Source organism: Setaria italica, chromosome IV, assembly GCF_000263155.2.
Source record: "Setaria italica strain Yugu1 chromosome IV, Setaria_italica_v2.0, whole genome shotgun sequence".
Lineage (NCBI taxonomy): Eukaryota > Viridiplantae > Streptophyta > Magnoliopsida > Poales > Poaceae > Setaria > Setaria italica.
Window position 1 is genome coordinate 6390095 of NC_028453.1, and position 18871 is coordinate 6408965.

At 50.3% G+C, this 18871-nt stretch overlaps 1 protein-coding gene across 1 annotated transcript; it reads left to right on the forward strand.

The window, feature by feature from the left end:
- Positions 1-380: 380 nt before the first annotated feature.
- On the forward strand, positions 381-2951 carry LOC101767463 (galactoside 2-alpha-L-fucosyltransferase). The gene is made up of 2 exons (XM_012845463.2): positions 381-563; positions 1465-2951. The coding sequence occupies exons 1-2, from the start codon at positions 422-424 to the stop codon at positions 2922-2924; spliced, it is 1602 nt and encodes a 533-aa protein (XP_012700917.2). The 5' UTR covers positions 381-421; the 3' UTR covers positions 2925-2951.
- Positions 2952-18871: the final 15920 nt, after the last annotated feature.

Sequence of the window (18871 nt, forward strand, 5' to 3'; positions counted from 1 at the left end):
CTCATTAAGTGAAGAAAGAGATTGTTGCTGTCGTCTCGTTCGTCTACGGCGCCGACGCGTGCTGCAGTTTCGCGTCGCACCAAGATTTGTGCTGCACTGCTTGGACGACGGGTCGACGGCAGTTTGATGTCTGTTCATTTGCCCCAAATCCTAATGACCGTTGACGCTCGGGCTGCAAGCATAACACCTTCAGAACGACGCACGGTGCATTATTCCGCGCACGTCGCCGCATGCACCTACGATTCTCGGGGCACCATTCTGTAGTGCCGGGCACGAAGACACGATCAAGGCAGAGCTTTTCCTACGCAGTTGACCTGTACTGAAACCCCTTCCCCAATGAATTTGTTGGTGCTCAGCGTTCTCGCGAGCTTGGTGCCGGTTGGACGGATCGGGAGAGAGAATCGGCCAGTATTTCGCGGAGATGGCGAAGCGTGGGGCACGCCCCGTAGTTGCCTGGATCGTCCTGCTGCTCTCCGTTCCCCTGCTTCTGTTGCTCCTCTCCGCCGATCGACGGCTACTGGAAGCGCCGGACTCTGCATTTCTCGGCCTCGTAAACAGAAGAGGTAAGCTGTTATCTTTCGTTTTTTCCCCCAAACATAGCATTGATTCTATGCACAATCAAGCCCCAAATGTACAACGGGATTTGACCATTCTGCTGGATTCGTGTTGCCATTTTCCTAGTTTATTCGCTAGTACTACTACTTGGGCTTTCGCCGCCGACACAGAATTTCTCGTAGTTGCTCACCGCCGAACGTTACCATATGCGTGGTGATAAATGCAGGTAGTCAAACACTACTAGGTTAAAATCGTCTGCAGTCTAGATCTCAGTTCAGTTAACAATAGCTCTTCCCGCGAATGACGAATCTCAGATGCGGATTCAACGCCGGTTCCCAAGATTAGCAGTAATCGATGTGCTTCGCACTAGGAAATTTGATGTAGCCGCACATGTAAATCCACCCTTTACTCTCGAGAGTCTCGAGCTCCGGCCCACCGACTTTCGACCCCACCGACACCGGTCGCCGGAGCTCCTGCGTTTGCACGCTACACCTTGGCACAACGCAACGCTAGGTAGTCACCGGCCACTTCGCCCACCGGCCTAGCAGCAATGCGGCAACGCGAAGCCAAGGTGGGCGTCGACGGCGCGACGGCGGCGTGGAAGGAGCAGCAGCAGCAGCAGCAGCGCTCGGCTGCTGGACGCTGGCTGGACGCCGAGGCGGCGGCGGCGCTGGGGTTCACGCCGCGGACGAAGAGGGCACCGTACTGCTCGGTGATCAGCATCGTGCTCGCGGCCTTCGTGATGACCGTGCCGACGATGGTCATCCTTCTCGGCGCGCGCACCAGTACGCGTTGTGCTAATGCTGTGCTGCATGTCACTGCATATTATGTTGTAACTTGCAATGCAAATAGATTGGATGCAGTTTGCTACTGGATCATTGCGTCTGACGGTTTCATTTGTTCTGTCAGTTTCAGGTGAAAGATCTTACGACAAGCTCCTCGGCGGCCTCTTGGCAGACGGATTCGACGAGAGATCCTGCCGTAGCCGATACCAATCCGTAATGTACCGTAGCAGGCCCGGCAAGCAACCTTCGGCGTACCTCGTCTCCAAGCTGCGGCAGCAGGAAGCCCTGCAGAGACGGTGCGGCCCGGGCACCGTGGCCTACAGCCACGCGCTGGAGCAGCTCAGGTCGGGCAAGAGCGCCGGCGACGGCACTGGCCCGCAGGACTGCAAGTACCTGGTCTCCATCTCGTACCGGGGCCTCGGGAACCGGATCCTTGCCACCGCGTCGGCGTTCCTCTACGCGGTGCTCACCGGCCGCGTGCTCCTCGTCGACCCCAGCAACGAGATGGGCGAGCTCTTCTGCGAGCCCTTCCCGGGCACGACGTGGCTGCTGCCGCCGGGCTTCCCGCTTGCGAGCTACACCAATTTCAGCGTCAACACCACCGAGAGCTACGGCAACATGCTGAGGAACAAGGTTATCAGGACCGCCGCCGGCGACGTGCGGCCGGCGTCGCGGCTGCCGGCGTTCTCGTACGTCCATCTCGACCACGACGCCACCGAGCAGGACAACTTGTTCTTCTGCGACGAGGACCAGAGGGTGCTCCGGAACATCTCGTGGCTGGTGATGAGGACGGACAGCTACATCGTGCCGGGGCTGTTCCTGGACACGGGGTTCCAGGGGGAGCTCGGCAGGATGTTCCCGGAGCCGGACGCCGTGTTCCACCACATCGTCCGGTACCTGTTCCACCCGAACAACCACGTCTGGGGCCTCGTCACGCGCTACTACGACGCGTACCTCGCGACGGCGCAGCAGCGGGTGGGCATCCAGGTGCGCGTCTTCGGTTCCCAGCCGAACTCGCCGGAGCTCCTCGAGCAGATCACGAAGTGCACGCAGAAGGAGAGGCTGCTCCCGGAGTTGCTCGCCGCGGCGGCGGACCCCGTGGCGCCGGGACCGAGTCGGAAGACCAAGGCCGTGCTCGTCACCTCGCTCAAGTCCTGGTACTACGAGAAGCTCAAGGGCATGTACTGGGAGCGCGCGGCGGCCACCGGCGAGGCGGTGAGCGTGCACCAGCCGAGCCACGAGGAGTTCCAGCGGTTCGGCGCCAGGTCGCACGACGCCAAGGCGTGGGCGGAGATATACCTGCTGAGCCTGACGGACGCGCTGGTGACCACCGCCTGGTCGACGTTCGGGTACGTCGCGCAGGGGCTCGGCGGCCTGAGGCCGTGGGTGATGTACAGGCCGGACAACGACACCCATGTGCCGGACCCGCCGTGCGGGAGGGACGTGTCCATGGAGCCGTGCTTCCACGCGCCGCCGTTCTATGACTGCAGGCTGAAGCGGGGGGCGGACACGGGGAAGATTGTGCCGCAGGTCCAGCACTGCATTGACATGAGCTGGGGCTTGAAGATTGTTCATCGCAGCTGATGATTGTACGTTGGTGGTGGCGTCAGTGCAAACATAGAATATTTATTATGAATATAAACACGTACTGATTTTGTGTTAGCGCAAAAGTTATGTTCAATTGTAGATGATGGGAGTAATTGACAACAGGTTTTATTTTTTGGGTTGAAATGCATGCGAGGTTTGGGACTGGATTAGCATATCAACTTACGTTATGTGCACGATTATGCTTTGAAACTAATCAAAATGGGTGAAGATGAGGGTAAAGGTATTGGACGGGACGGAAAGCATGCTTGCTTGTTTGATGATGTGTAGGTTGGTGGTGTCAATGTTGAGGATCAAGGTCCTAGCGTAGAAGCGTTTTTTTATTTTATTTTTAAACTTTTTTCTAAATATTTATAAAAAAATCGGTCCCCAACTTATTTTGCATGGGGTGACTCTTTTGGCCACGCCAGTGCTCGTGGCGCAGCAGGAAGCCTCTGCCGCACCACATGCACTAGGGCGGCAGAGGTGCCGCGCTGGCACGGCGTGGCAGGCCGGGATAGTGCGACGCTAAGCTAGCGTGGTGCTTGCTGCGCCAGCCGGGCTGGCGCGGCAGCACCTAGGTTCAACCAGCACGCCGGCTCCCTCCTCCTCCTCCTCCCTCCCTCCTTTCTCCTTCCTCCAGAAACACCCGAGCCCGACCGCTCGACGCGCCGCCGGCCACCGCCACCCCCAAGTCCCCTCCAAATCCGGCGATTTCGGTTGTGGAAAGTAGTTGGAATTGGTCACCGCTTCGTTTGAAAGGTATTCCCCAACGTTTTTCCTTGTTTTACCGTTCCATTTGGTAGATCGGAGGACGTTTAGGTGACCTAAGGTTAGATTGTTGAATTGAAGTTTTGATGACATACAATGTTGTTATGTGTTAGATGATGCTTAGTTCATACGCACTTGACTCTCTCCCCGTGATATTGATATGTAGAACTTGTTGTATACTTCAATTTAGGTAGATATTTATAAAATTGTGTAGTGTACATGACATTGGTAGGTTTTGTTTTGCAATATATCCAATTAATATGTTCAATATGTTTATTTCATAATATACTTGCTATAGTTGTTGTTTATTTTGTATTTTGTAGATGGATCGTTTAGTTTGTATGTTTGATGGTGGGATTGTGAAAGAGAATGGGGAGTTTAAGAATATGGTTGAGGTAGTGGAATTGTTCGATGCTCCTCCAACTTTTAAAGCTTTAGTTGACCGTGCAATGAGAAAGTATGGATGTAGAGTGGTTGAGATGACATTAAGAGGCCGTTTTGATTATGGGAAAGTTAGAGCTCATTATGTTCTTATGAACTTGGCATCCAATTCAAATTGGAAGCAATATAAGGATGTAGTTCAGCAATCAAATGTTGCATGTTTGGAGGTGGTAGTTGAAATTTTTTGTATGCCTGGTCCAAATGTTGCCCTGAGAGATGAAGTGCCGGTAGTGAATCATAATGGTACCCAAAAGTCAGAAATTTTACAGCACAGTTTAGATGAAACACAATTTGATTTTGGCTTGGCCATTGTGAATGATGATTTTCCTAATGATACTTTTGAGCGGGATGATGAAAATATAGATGATGATGACATATCTATAGGTTCCTAAGATGATGAATTTGAGGATGATGGGGTAGAAGATGTCGAGGAAGAGGAGGAGTCACAATCTCAGAGTGATGGGCCTGAATATGAGGAGGAGGAGTCACAATCTGAGGAGGATGGACCGCAGGTCAACACTGCAACCATGCATGATATAGAAGCCATTGGTCATATGGACGAATATTTTTCTGACACCCATAACGAGTTGCGGTTGTTGAAAGAATGTGATATCATACTGCCATCCGTTCCCAATGATAAGGACATAAGCATGGTCCACAAAGCCATATGTGAATCTTCTATGGTGAATTTGGAAGCGATACCATTTAGTGAGAGTCGAGTGATTAAGAAGGGAATGAAGTTCAAAAGTCTTGAGGAGCTCAAGTTTTTTTTGGCTAACTACGCAGTGAGGTTACATAGGCCTTTTAGTTTAGTTCACTCTGACAAGAACGTAAGGTACGATGTCATGTGCAAGCAAGGATACCTTTGGCATGTATGGTCTCGGCTAATTAGAAGCAATGGAAAATGGAGAATTTCAAAGGTTGTGCAACCGCATACTTGTCGTTCTTCATAACCGAAGCGAGTGCACGCCCAGTGCACATCAAAGTACCTTGGGCGGTGCATCCTAGGCATTGTCTGTGCTGACAGCGAGACATTAGTGCCATCCCTTGTGGAGTCTATATTTGCCTTTAGTGGATACTGTTTCAAGTATTCAAAAGTATGATGGGCAAAGCAACATGCCGTTGTTCTGCTTTGGGGGGACTGGAAGAAGTCCTATGGCATGGTTCCTAGGGTACTCACAGCTATGGCCTACTACAATCCTGGGGTTAAATGGTTCATTAACTTATGCAGCATGATGCAGCCTGACAATGGTGTTTTGAAGCACGTGCTCCAAAGGGTATTTTGGTGCTTCCCTCAATGCAGTGTGTATTTTCAACATTGTCGTCCTGTGATACTTGTGGACGGTACATTCTTGATCGGGAAGTATAAGGGTACACTACTAATGGCAGTTGCAGTAGATCCAGAACAACAACTTGTGCCTTTAGCTTTTGCCTTGGCCGAGAGTGAGAACAACGACAGTTGGTCATGGCTCATGAAACTCGTTCGGTGACACGTACTTGGACCATCACGGCAAGTATGTATGATCTCAGATAGGCATTATGGGCTCCTAAATTGTGCGAACGACCACATGGATGGGTTTCCACTACTTGTGTATAGGTGGTGCACGAGGCACTTTGCCGCCAACAAGTGGCATCGGCAAAAGAACAAGGACGTGATTGGAAAGTTGAAGATTTTATGCATGGTACATACGGAGATATAATTTAATGAGATGTTAGAAGATCTAGTGAAGGACTTGAATGATGACACAAAAGAGTGGTTGAAGGGTGAAATGGAGGATAAGGACAAATGGGCGTAGGCTTTCGATGAGGGAGGGATGCGTTGGGGTATTATGACCGAAAACTACTCAGAATCCATAAACGTTGTTTTCAAAGGCATCCAAAGTAGGCTCGTATCCAAAATTATTGAATACTCCTTCAAAAAATGCAATGCCTATTTTGTGGACAAATGGCAAAAGGCACGTGAACTGTTGAATTAAGATCATAGGACTGGTAAGGTTGCAGATGAAAATATATCAGAGGCTGAGTTTAGGTCCATTAACCAATTATCCAAATCGTACAAGACAGAAAGAATGGTATATTCTATAAGAGGTTCCGGTACTACTAACGTTGGTGGTGAGAGCCATGGAGGCCGACACTATAGAGTGGATCTCAATGAAGTTTCGTGCATCTGCAACGTTCCTCAATTGTTGCACCTTCCATATTCACACTTCATTACAGCTTGTACGGCAAGAGGTCTTAATTATGAAAGCCCCTTGTACATGTCACCCTTGTACCCTAGGGAGCACACCATGAGAATTTGGGAATCAAGCTTTGAACCTTACCTTGATCCGTCATAATGGCCACCATATGAAGGGCTAGAGTACGTCCCAAACCCCAATTTGAAGAGAAAAAAATAGGTAGGAGGCAGAAGAAGCGTTTGAGAGGCCACATGGACGAGTTGCAAGGGAGGCTTTCAGCAGATTATGGCATTGGCGATTTTGATGTGGCAGGTTGGAAAATCGTTGCTCCAAGTGCCACAAGTTCATTAAGAAATGCACATGCCGCAAGAAGAAATCTAGGGAGAAAAATAGAAGCCAATGTTCTTCCAACATGAGGGTAGTCGTGGAGGTGGTATTTTGCAAGGTTATCATTATAGCATTTATTGATAGTAAATTTTTATTGTTACTCTACTTATCATGCAATGAACCTTTTTACTAACGAATATTGTTTATTCTTTTTTAGGATGGCGGCCCCAATGTACCCGCTCCTTGAGGCTGCGTATGACGTGCAGCACCGCGGCCACCTCCTCGCCGACCTCCACGAGGTACTACATATTATATGAATGAGATGATGTGCGATTTTTATGTATATTCACCCTCAAATAAAGTTTGCTAATTATTTGTTTACTGATGTATGAGTATGCTACAATTATAACTTCTAAGCTGATTCTATCTTTTGACAGTGGTTTACTACATATCCTATCGGTTGAAAAGTGTATGGTATGATGCTCTTTAACAAATATAGTCTTAGAGGAGAATTTTACAAATGTGATGCTCCTTTCTACAGCTTAGAGGAAAATTTAACAAATGTAAGGATAAAAATTATATGTAGTCTTAATTACCTTTTGGAGCTAGCAACACTCCTATCTCTCAAATGCAACTGGTCATTTACATCTATGTAAGGGAACCCTGTGACATTATAAAATTTTCCATTCACTGCCTATTGTTATTTGTAGTTGAATGATTATATACCATTTCATATGATACCATTTATTTCCATTTTTTGCAAAAAACCTTTTTCCATCTATTTCCATTTCCTTGTATGGTAAGAAATAATATTATTTCCAATTATTTGGTTGTTTTGCAGGAATTGAAGTCATTACGGGCGTGAGTGCACTCTCCATTTATGTGGGATGAGCGCTACGCGCTGTACCTGCAGAGAGATGGATTTCTGGACTTTGCTGTTCATGTTGTTACGGGCCTCCCTTCGATGGTTGGACCCTTGTTGACCGCCATGGTCGACCGGTGGCATCTGGAGACTCATAGCTTCCACCTCCCATGCGGCGAGATGACCATCACCATGCAGGACGTCGCCATGATCCTCGGTCTTCCACTGGAGGGGCTTCTAGTGACGGGGATCATATAGAGTGAGAATTAATGTGACATGGCAGAGATGCACATTGGGATTAGGCAACTTCTCCTCCTACAACTTCCTCCTATTTTCTCTCTTTTCATCTTTAGTTAGAGGGCGTGAATACTTGGTTCTATTCTGCCTCCAATACTTAATAATAGTTTCCTTCACATAAAGTCCTTCAGGCTTCACTCTAGTCTCCCGAACCATGTCTTAGTATATTTTCCCCCAAAGCAAGTCACTGTCAGGTATAGGCACATCATACTCCTTCCTAATCTTTTCTATCAGTTCTTGTGTTTGTCTTGACTTCCATGATTCTGATGTACGACCTAACTTTAACAATAAATGACGATGACCAGAAAAGTCTTCCCAATCACATGTCCTTCCCTCCTGCAACAAGATATTCATATTGTTACAAATTTGAAACAATGGATACACATTTCACATGTAATGGGATAAATGATCAACAAAAGAGATGAATTGTTACTCACCCAGTACTCGCCATGTGCATTGCCATAGAACGAACCATATCCAAGCTCAGAAGGCACCACACCTTGTTTTGCCAATATACCACACTTGCATCTACCACTAGGAGAGGACACACATGGCCATGCTTCCTTTCCACTCTCGAACTCCCACACTTGCTCCTCCGTGCCACATCAGCTTAGGCCATAGATATACTCATTGAAATCACATAGCAACCACCCATGCTGCATAAAACCGGTGACAAGATTAAACGGTGCATATCAAAAAACTATCACTGTTTGCTACACGTCATACTAACATTCTCCTACTAAACTTACATGGGTCGTTAGCGAGCATCGAAAGAATGGAGTGAACTTAGGTGGAACCCCTAAGTTAGGATGCATAAGCTTAGCAGCAACTCCACACTTGCACATGGGAGGATCCCTCACACGCCTACAAGCAGCCTCCTGCTTCTCCTCCTCAGTCATTCTAGGTGGGTTTGGTGGAGGAGGAACCCAACACCTAAACTGATGGTATGGTTTAAGCTCTGTGCTATCGTATGGGAATACGCGGATCTTAGGATCATATTTGTCGGGTCCATCTATCCACCGAAACAAATCACAAGGCGCGGCAAGCATTGGATCAAACTTCCACTTGCACACATAGAAGGCTCTTCCGGCTGTCTTTGGGTGCCTTGATTGTTTCACCTCGGCTTGCACGCCACATCTACAAAGAGGTACCGGAAGGGTAGGAGGTACGGTAGCATCCGCATTGGACTTGCCCATGTAATGCACGTACCACCTACGCCGCTTGTATTCACACCCAGACAACGTCATCTCACCTACACATCAAGTGACCAAAAATTAATACACAAATAAACTTTAGACACGTAATCCATCAACTTTACCATACCAACTATAGACATCAATTGGACATATTGCACAAATAAACCTACCATTGCCATGTACAATACACAAATGCATGAATATCTACCTAAATCGAAGCATTCAACAAGTTCTACACATCAATATCACGAGCAGAGAGTCTAGTGCGTATGAACTAAGCATCATCTAACACATAACAACATTGCATGTCATCAAAATTTCAAATCAACAACCTAACCTTAGGTCTACTAAACATCCACCGATCTAGAAAATGGTACGGTAAAATAAGGAAAAAAGTAGGGAAATACCTTCCTAAGCATGCGGGGACCGATTCCCCCCAATTTCCCCACCAAAAATCGCCAGATTTTGGGGGGAGGGGGATTTGGGAGGCCGGGGGGTGGCGGTGAGTTCTTGGTGGAGCTCGGGGGTTTCTGGTGTAAGGAAGAAAGGAGGGAGAGAGGAGGAGGGAGCCAATGCGCGCCTGTAAGACTGGTGCTGCCGCGCCAGGCCACGTCAGTGCCGCGCTAGCGTGGGCTTCCGTGCCACACCAGCGTGGCACCTTTGCCGCGCCAGTGCATGTGGCGTAGCAGAGGCTTCCTGCTACGCCATGGGCACTGGCGCGGTCAAAACGGTCACCACACACAAATTAAGTTTAGGATAGATTTTTTTTTAAATATTTTAAAAAAGGTTAAAAATAAAAAAAATTCCGTGGAAGCTTGGGCTGGGTGTGATCAGGATGTCAGATGAAGTCATAGGTGCACCATACGCATTAGAGAAGACAAGAAGCATCTTATATCATCTTTGTAGTCTCCTAATAAATCTTTTCCACTAATCAGCTAAAGGAAACATCCTAATATCATTTTCATGATTATTGGGGGAGTTGCTTTTATAGTTCCCAATAATCTTATCCCAACATTTCACTCAATCCGCCCTGCCCTCGGAGCGGTTGGAGATGTAGCAGCTCACGCGGCCCTAGCGAGTGTGCAGCTTGGACCAGCCATGGCGGAGGGGCGGTGTTGGCAGGAAGCATCTTAGAGCATCTTTAGTTGTTATTTCTTAATAACCAGCTAACGGGACATCCTGATACCATTTTCATGATTATTGAGGAAGTCATTTTTGCAGTTCCATAAAAATCTTATCCCAACATCTCACCCAACATACGGGACCCACTTGTCAATGGCCTCAACCTATCTCTTCTCTCCTCTGCATCCTTGTTGGGCAACAGAACCGGTGAGTAGTGGCACGGGCTCAAGCTTGGGTAGCGTGGAGGCAAAGGGGCATGGAGCATTGACCGGTGGCTCACTAGATCCAGGCTAGGGCACTCATCACCTTGCCCTCAAGCAGTTGATGGTGTAGCAGCTTCAGATGACCTCACCAAATGCGCATCTCGGACCACCTATGGTGGAGGGACAACGTTGGCTAGCTAGGTGAGGAGCTTGGGTAGAGGGTCAAACTTGCCAAGCTTGTGGAGGAGCGTGCTGAGCTTTGTCGCGCTGGCCTCCTCTCTAATAGGGCTAGTTGGGTTTGGGCGAAGGAGCTTGGGCGAGAGGTCAGAGACACCACTTGTGCTAGGAGAGCTGCAGCCCTCCACCATCGCATCCTTGGAGGGGTTGCTTGGATTGGCATGCAACCATGAACCTATCGCCTCATCCATGCTTTCGTCAGGAGTGGTGGTGCATGGGGCAGGTTTGAGATCCTCAGAGAGGGAACCTATAGCAAATCCAGGAGAGGATAGAAAGCATACTTGGGTGGTGAAGGCGCTTCAAGTGAAGTCGGAGATCTTGATGGATGAAAGTGGTGCGAAGAAGCTCCAAGCAGCGCATGCCTACCCCTCAGGGAGGCCAAAAATGGGGTGAGCTCCATAGGCTAGCGGCGAGTGGGATGCGAGCACCAGGGAAAAAATCATGGCACCAAGGAGGTGTGGCGGAACCACCTCGGATTAACTTGATTAAGCAAGGTTAAGTCGCCTAACATGCGACACTTCTGCTTAAACCGAGCTAACACGGGGTGCCGTCGGATTTCATCCGATTTAACCACTTAACAGGATCGAGTCTAGCAAACCCACACGAAGGTGAGCGGTTACAGAGAATACAACGAGTCCACTGAGTTAAGCAGGTCTTACTCAATTAGTTCGGCCATAAAAATTTACACCAGAGTTTTATAACAAGAACAACAGATAAAACACTAGCGGAAGACTTCGTCGGGGTCGGATGTCTGGGCGGGGCCAGCCAGAACATCACTGCGTCCTCTCCTCGCCATCCGAGGAAGGGTCCCACTCGACCGTCCAGCCTGGCGGGAGCTGGGGCGGCCAAGCACCAACCAAAAAGGGGTCGGACGCGGCAACTTCACCTGAAAACAGAAGCCACAACAAGGCTGAGCTACTAAGCTCAACAAGACTTAACCGACCGGAGTAAGGGCTACTCCTCCTTCTAGACATGCGAGCTTTTTGGCTGAGGGGTTTGTTTGCCAAAAGCACTAGTAACCTAACTTTCAAGTTTTAGCTCCGGTTCTAGGTTCATTTACCAGTCTAGGTGGTGCAACCTGTTCTAAGCAAACATAGAGCCAAACAAGATGTGTAGGTATAACAACAAACATTGCCATCATCAGATTCCTCATTTACTCAGGGTGACATAGCGATCAAGAAATCTCAGACTGTGAGAGGCAGACGAATCGATTCGAGTTCTTTAACCATGCATGGTGAACCTAGCCCCACGACATCCGCGCACCCGGAGGTCGCTTCCTGTGTCGGCCTTCCCCATCAATCCCCTAACCCGTGTCGGGCCCATTTCCTTTGGTGCAAGGTTCCACAGACCCGGCCTCTGCCGTCCTGTGACCACGCTTTGCCACCACGTGCGACAACCAGCAGGGGAAACTCCGTTCCAAGAACAATGGGGCGACCGCTCACGTCTAGGTTCAATCAGGTACTAGGCTTCCTCATCCCATACTAAGTATGAGGCTAGTACTTTCAAACACTTGATCACGAACACCACCACTGTCGGGCCTTAGCAAGTTTTTCATAGACAGACGGGGCGTCCATCCGACCACCAAAACGTTACCAAAAACCCTGCCCCGTCCATCGTCCTTATAGTTGTAACAGGAGAGTAAATCATGCAACTCCTACAACTCGCGAGTGACAGGAGATCACTCGGCTTTTACCGTCTCCTATTTAAGCAATGCAACTACTCGGTCCAACAACTAGTGCTCATATCAAGGGTTAACTAGGTCGTGCATCTAGGGTTTCACACAACTCCTAAACGTAAATGCACAAACATGCTATACGGAAGGCATGCGCAAGTTTGGCGAAACACGTAGGATTCTCATGCAACCGGGGCTTGCCTGCAAGCAAAGGGGACGGAAGCTGCTCGACTTCTGGGGCGACTTCGGCTTCCACGAGCAGGAACTCGACTACAGCTTCTTCGTCGGGCGCCGGGTGCAACTCGTAGAAGCCGTCGGCGAGGTGCAGCTCTACACGAATGCAATGCAAGGGTTAGTTTAGACAGTTATTTCAACAGCAACACTGGTTCGCCTGCGCCCAGAAACTTGCGACAAAGAGCAGGAGGTTATGGTGGTTCGAGAGAGCTGATGATGATCAACAGGTAAGGGTAGGAAGGGAAACCAGTGGTCTGATCCTTGAACTAGAGGATGTGATAACTGGGATCCTCAGACGCAAGCACTGAAGGGTTCCCAAGTTTTACACATACACCCTCGAGTTGAAGAAAAGATCACAGCCAAGCCCTCGGGCGAGGCGGACAAGGGTCGGCGGAAAAGACAGGGTCGGACGAGACGGAACTGGGGTCGGGCGGATAGGAGGGGTCGGGCGAGGCGGACTTGGGGTCGGCAACTCACCTTCTTCCTGAAAGGAAAGCTTGAGGTCGGGAAGAGGCAGACTTGGGCGGAAGGTCTAAAGCTTCGAGCAAGGGCTAAGACCGGCAATGCTCTGGCGGCGGCGCTACTTCTTGCGGATCACAAGAGAGCTCTACGCAGCACAAGGGAGCAAGCTGCTGGGTGACTTGGAGGAACTGAGAAGGAACTGGGATAAGAACTTCTCAAGAGCTGGGTGGGTGGCGCTAGGAGCTTGAGCAGGGAGCTAGAGAAGGCTACGGGCAACAAAGGCGGAGGGAACTCCGGTGACGGGGGCATTCCTTTTATAGCTGCTGGAGCAGAGGAACGGAAACGTCGCGGAGAGAGAAAAGGGGAGCGGCCCAAAGCCCGGGGAGAAGCAATGGAGTGCTCTGCCGGGGCAGGGATTGACAAACCAGGGGGGTCCCCCAGGACTCCGGGGGGGGGGGGGGTGACGCCAGCGATCATTGCGCTATACCGTCAGGGCGGCGTAGGCGCTGGTAGACCGGTGGTTGGGATTTGGTGGAAAGCGGGCGTCGTCGTGCGGAAGAGGTGATAGAAGCGATCGGTTAAACGGCGCTAGAATCGAGGGCGCACAGGTGAGAAGACAGGCGGACGCGGGCGCGGGGGATAGCGCGGAACAACAGATTGTCGGGCGGCTTCTGACAGCGCGGGGAAAGGAACTGTCGCGGCCGCGGTCGGGGTTGGCGGTGGGGGAATCGTCGTGTAGCGACGACCGGGCGGCGCAACTGTTGCTGAAAGGACGGAAAAGACGGGCGACATCGATCTCCGTGGCCAGGATCTGGTATCGTGATGATGGGCGCGGGGGACGAGGCTCTGCAGAAAGGGGTGCAGAGGGCTTCCGCTGCCATTGGGGAAAAAGGGGCGCGGGAACCCACTCTGCGGCTTGCCAGAGACAAAACTGGGCGATGGCGTCGGAGAAGACGAGCCACGCGGTAAGGAAACTCTAGGGGCGGCCATGCAACTCGAGTGCGGCCGGCGCGGGGATCTGAAAAAAAGATCTCACGGGTCCACCGGGGGATAGATCGGACGGGTGAGGAAGATCAGCAGGATCCGACGGAGGGCTGAGCTCGCCGGGGTCGGGAGAGAAGCGAAGCAGGAAGGGGTCGGATCCAGGGGTCGGACTGGCGGAAGACTGAGCACTCAGGTGCAGTCAAACAAACAGCTGACTAAGGGTAAGGGCTGGGATCAAACCTAACTGGGAAAGGTTAGGGGTCGGTCGTTACAGCCTACCCCTCTTAAAAAGAATCTCATCCCGAGATTCAAGGATCAAGGGTGTGCCGTTCTTACCTCCTTGATGGGATAGAAAACCTGGGAAACGCTTGTTCAGATATTCGTCCGTTTCCCATGTTGCTTCATCTTCGGTGTGGTTTCTCCAGAGGATCTTGTACATCTTTACCACTTGGCATCGGGTGTGCCTTTCCTTTTGGTCAAGAACTCGATCTGGGTACTCGGCGTAGGTCAGGTCAGGTTCTACTTGAAGCTGTTCTTGTTCTAAGATCTCCGCTGGAACTCGGACACATTTCTTCAACTGAGACACATGGAAAACATCATGTATGGCTGATAGCTGTTCTGGGAGTTGGATTCGGTAAGCAACGGGTCCACACTTCTCCACAATCTCATAAGGGCCAACATAGCGGGGAGCTAACTTGCCCTTTATTCCAAACCGTTGCACTCCTTTGGTTGGGGAGACTCGAAGGTACACATGATCACCAAGGTCGAACTGCAGGGGTCTCCTCCGCTGGTCGGAGTAACTCTTCTGTCAAGATTGGGCAGCCTTGAGATTTGCCTGTATTACCTTCACTTGCTCCTCGGCTTCTGCCACTAAGTCAGGGCCATAAACCTGTCTCTCTCCTGGTTGGGACCAGTTCAAGGGTGTTCTGCATCTTCGGCCGTACAGGGCCTCAAACGGTGCAATCTTCAAACTGGCCTGATAGCTGTTATTGTAGGAGAACTCTGCTAAGGGCAGGCACTTGTCCCAGTTTTTGTCATAGTGGATGACACAAGCTCTTAACATGTCTTTGAGGATCTGATTTACTCTCTCGGTTTGGCCATCGGTTTGGGGATGATACGTTGAGCTTCGAATGAGCTTGGTGCCCATGGATGTTTGTAATTGCTCCCAAAAATGGGCCACAAACTGAACTCCTCGATCAGAGATGATGGTCTTGGGTACACCATGTAGGGAAATGATACGGTCGAGGTACAACTCTGCATATTGCTTGACTGTATAGGTGGTACGAACAGGAAAGAAATGTGCTGTCTTGGTCAGACGGTCCACTATAACCCAGATGGAATCATACCGTTGAGTGGTAAGGGGTAACCCAACTATGAAGTCCATGCTGATGTCTTCCCATTTCCAAGAGGGAATAGGTAGCGGCTGCAAGGTTCCTGCTACCTTCAAATGACTGGCCTTGACACGTTGACAGGTGTCACATTCTGAAACATAACGAGCTATCTCCGGTTTCATCCCACTCCACCAAAAGGTCTGACGGAGATCATGGTACATCTTGTTGCTGCCAGGGTGGATTGAGAACTTGGAAAGATGAACTTCATCTAGGATCTGCTTCCTCAACTCGGGGTCGGCGGGCACTACTAGTCTGTTTCCATAATACACACCTCCCGTTTCGTCCTGACGGAATTGCTTATATCCTTCATCTTTTACTGAGATCCTGCTGATGATCCGTTTTATTTCTTCATCCTTAACTTGTGCTGACCGAATTCGGTCCTCCAAAACTGAGTCAAGGATGATGTGATCAAGGGTTCCTTGGGGTACAATCTCCAGTCTTAATTTTCCCATCTCGTGACACAGAGTGTTGGTGAAGGTGGTTGACAACAAACAGTTGCACTGGGGTTTGCGACTGAGGGCATCGACTACCACATTGGCCTTGCCAGGATGATAGTGCACTTCCAACTCATAATCCTTTATCAACTCCAGCCATCTTCTCTGACGCATGTTGAGGTCGGCTTGAGTGAAGATGTACTTGAGGCTCTTGTGGTCGGTGTAGATGTTGCAGTGAGCTCCCATTAAGTAGTGCCTCCATATCTTCAAGGCATGTATCACTGCTGCCAACTCAAGGTCATGGGTCGGGTAGTTCAGCTCATGAGGTCGTAACGCACGTGAGGCATAGGCAATGACTCGGCTGTCTTGCATAAGAACACATCCGAGTCCAGTGCTAGAGGCGTCACAGTATACGTCATACGGCCTAGAGGGGTCGGGTTGAGCCAAAACTGGGGCGGTGGTTAGCAAGTGCTTCAGGGTCTTGAAAGCTTCTCCACACTTGGTGTCCCACACAAACTTGACCTCTTTCTTCAGCAACTCGGTCATCGGCTTAGCTATCTTGGAGAAATCCGGTATAAAACGCCGATAGTAACCTGCCAGTCCAAGGAAACTCCTGATCTGGTGTACCGAGGTAGGAGACTTCCAGTCCATGACTTCTTGCACCTTACTGGGATCCACAGCGATACCATCCCTGGAGATGGTGTGTCCCAAAAACTTGACACTATCTAACCAAAACTCACACTTGGAGAACTTTGCATAAAGCTGGTGATCTCTCAGACGTTGAAGAACTATATGAAGATGGTTGGCATGCTCCTCCTCATTCTTCGAGTACACTAGGATATCATCAATGAACACCACTACAAACTTGTCCAGCTCGGGCATAAACACCGAGTTCATAAGGTACATGAAGTAAGCGGGTGCATTGGTGAGTCCAAAGGACATGACTAGGTACTCATACAGTCCATATCTGGTAGAGAAAGCTGTCTTGGGTATGTCGCAAGGTGGAATCTTGATTTGGTGATAACCAGATCGAAGATCGATCTTGGAGAACACTTTTGCTCCGGCTAACTGATCGAACAAGGCATCAATGCGTGGCAGTGGGTACTTGTTCTTGACTGTTACCGCATTGAGGGGTCGGTAATCCACACACATCCGCAAACTGCCGTCTTTCTTCTTCACAAACAGGGCGGGGCAACCCCAAGATGATGTACTGGGTCGAATGAAGCCCTTTTCCAACAGATCATGCAACTGGGTCTTCAACACGGCTAACTCAGCGGGTGGCATCCGATAGGGTCTCTTAGATATCGGGGCCGTGCCAGGAACCAACTCTATGGAAAACTCCACTTCTCGATCAGGTGGCATACCCGGCAAATCTTCTGGAAACACATCTGGGTACTCACTGATAACAGGGAGGTCTTCTAAACGGGCTCCCAAGAGAGGGTAGGCACAAGGAGTCGAAGACTCAGGACGGGTCAAGGATAGGGTAGAACTGCCATGAGAGGGCGAGCTGATGTAAAGAGATCGGGCTGATGTATCTAAAACAACATGATGTCGGGCCATCCAATCCATGCCAAGGATAACATCTAGGCCTTCAAGGTCAAGGATGATAAGGTTTTCCTTGAAGAGGGTGGGGCCTAGCTGGAGAGGTACAAGAATAACGACCTGATCCGACGTTATCCTTCCTCCAGGAGTGGCGATCACATAGGGTTCCTTAGTGTGACTGACACTTAGCCCACATCTTTCCCTTGCCTTACTCCCGATAAAGCTATGAGAGGCTCCCGAATCAAACAACACAATAACAGCTTGATTTAAAACAAGGAAAGTACCCGTCATTACTGACGCACCTTCGGGAAGTTCGGTCAAGCTGGTGTAGTTGAGTCGGCCTTGTCGGACTTGCACCTTGGGCCTTCTTCCTCTGGCTGCCATGGGGTTCTGGCCTTGCTGCTGATTCTTGTTCCTGGGGTAGTCCTTTGCGAAGTGTCCTTCATTGCCGCAGGTAAAGCATCTGTTACTAGCTGCCGGACGAGGTGGCGTTGGCAAGGTCGGCCGGAGTACTTGCGGTTGGAAGCCTGGAAAACTAGGCATTGTTGCCGGCGGGGGTCGGGCGATCCATTTCCCTGACTGTTGGGGTCGGCCAGGGGCTTGTGGAGGAACCATCCGGAACCTTCGGGTTGGCGGGCTCGGAAAAGCCACAGAGGCTTTCCTCTTCTGGTCGGCCTTGAGAGCTTGCATGCAGTCCTCCTGGGAGATGGCCAGGTTGACCAACTTGTTATAGGTGTCCACCCTGATGGGGTTCAGCCTTTCCCTGAGCTCCAAGCTCAGTCCTCGGCGGAATCTGTCCCGCTTCTTCTCATCGGTGTCCGCATGATAGCCAGCATAACGGCATAGGTCATTGAACGCCTGAGCGTAGTGCAGCACATCCCGAGTTCCTTGGGTGAGGGCCAAAAACTCGTTGAGCTTACGCTCCAGGAGACCTTCGGGAATGTGATGCGCCTTAAACGCCGTCTTGAACTCGTTCCAACTGACCACGTGGCCAGCAGGTAGCATGGCATGGTAGTGGTCCCACCAAAGCCGTGCGGAACCACGCAGCTGCTGAGCTGCAAACCGCGCCTTGTTGTTGTCGGGGCATGGAGCGGTAAGGAGCTCGAACTTGGATTCGATCGTACGAACCCATGCATCAGCGTCGAGCGGTTCTTGTGTCTTTTGGAACAGCGGGGGCTGTGTCCCCAGAAAGTCCTCGTACCGCGCGACATGCGGCTGCTGCTGTGCTCTTCCACCGTGTGGCTGCTGGTGTTGTCCTTGCACCAGATGCCTGAGCAGCTCGGTTTGAGTTGCTAAGATTGCCTCCAATGGCGATGGTGGCGGGGGTGGGGGAAGATCCTGTCGCTGATCGCTGCCACTGGGCATAGTTCCAGACCTCGTGCGGTGCGCCATCTGCAAGAGTTAACGCCCCATTAATCTCATAACCTTAGGTGTACTCCAACAATGGAACGTATGAATTAAATCCTTTAATGCGACTCTTGCCAATGGTGCATCACACGTCCTCCTAGAGGAAGCACATTCCTCCCATTTTCAGCATAGATATCCTCTACTTATCCTGGTATTCCACTTCCGGCACACATGCCACATACAGACTC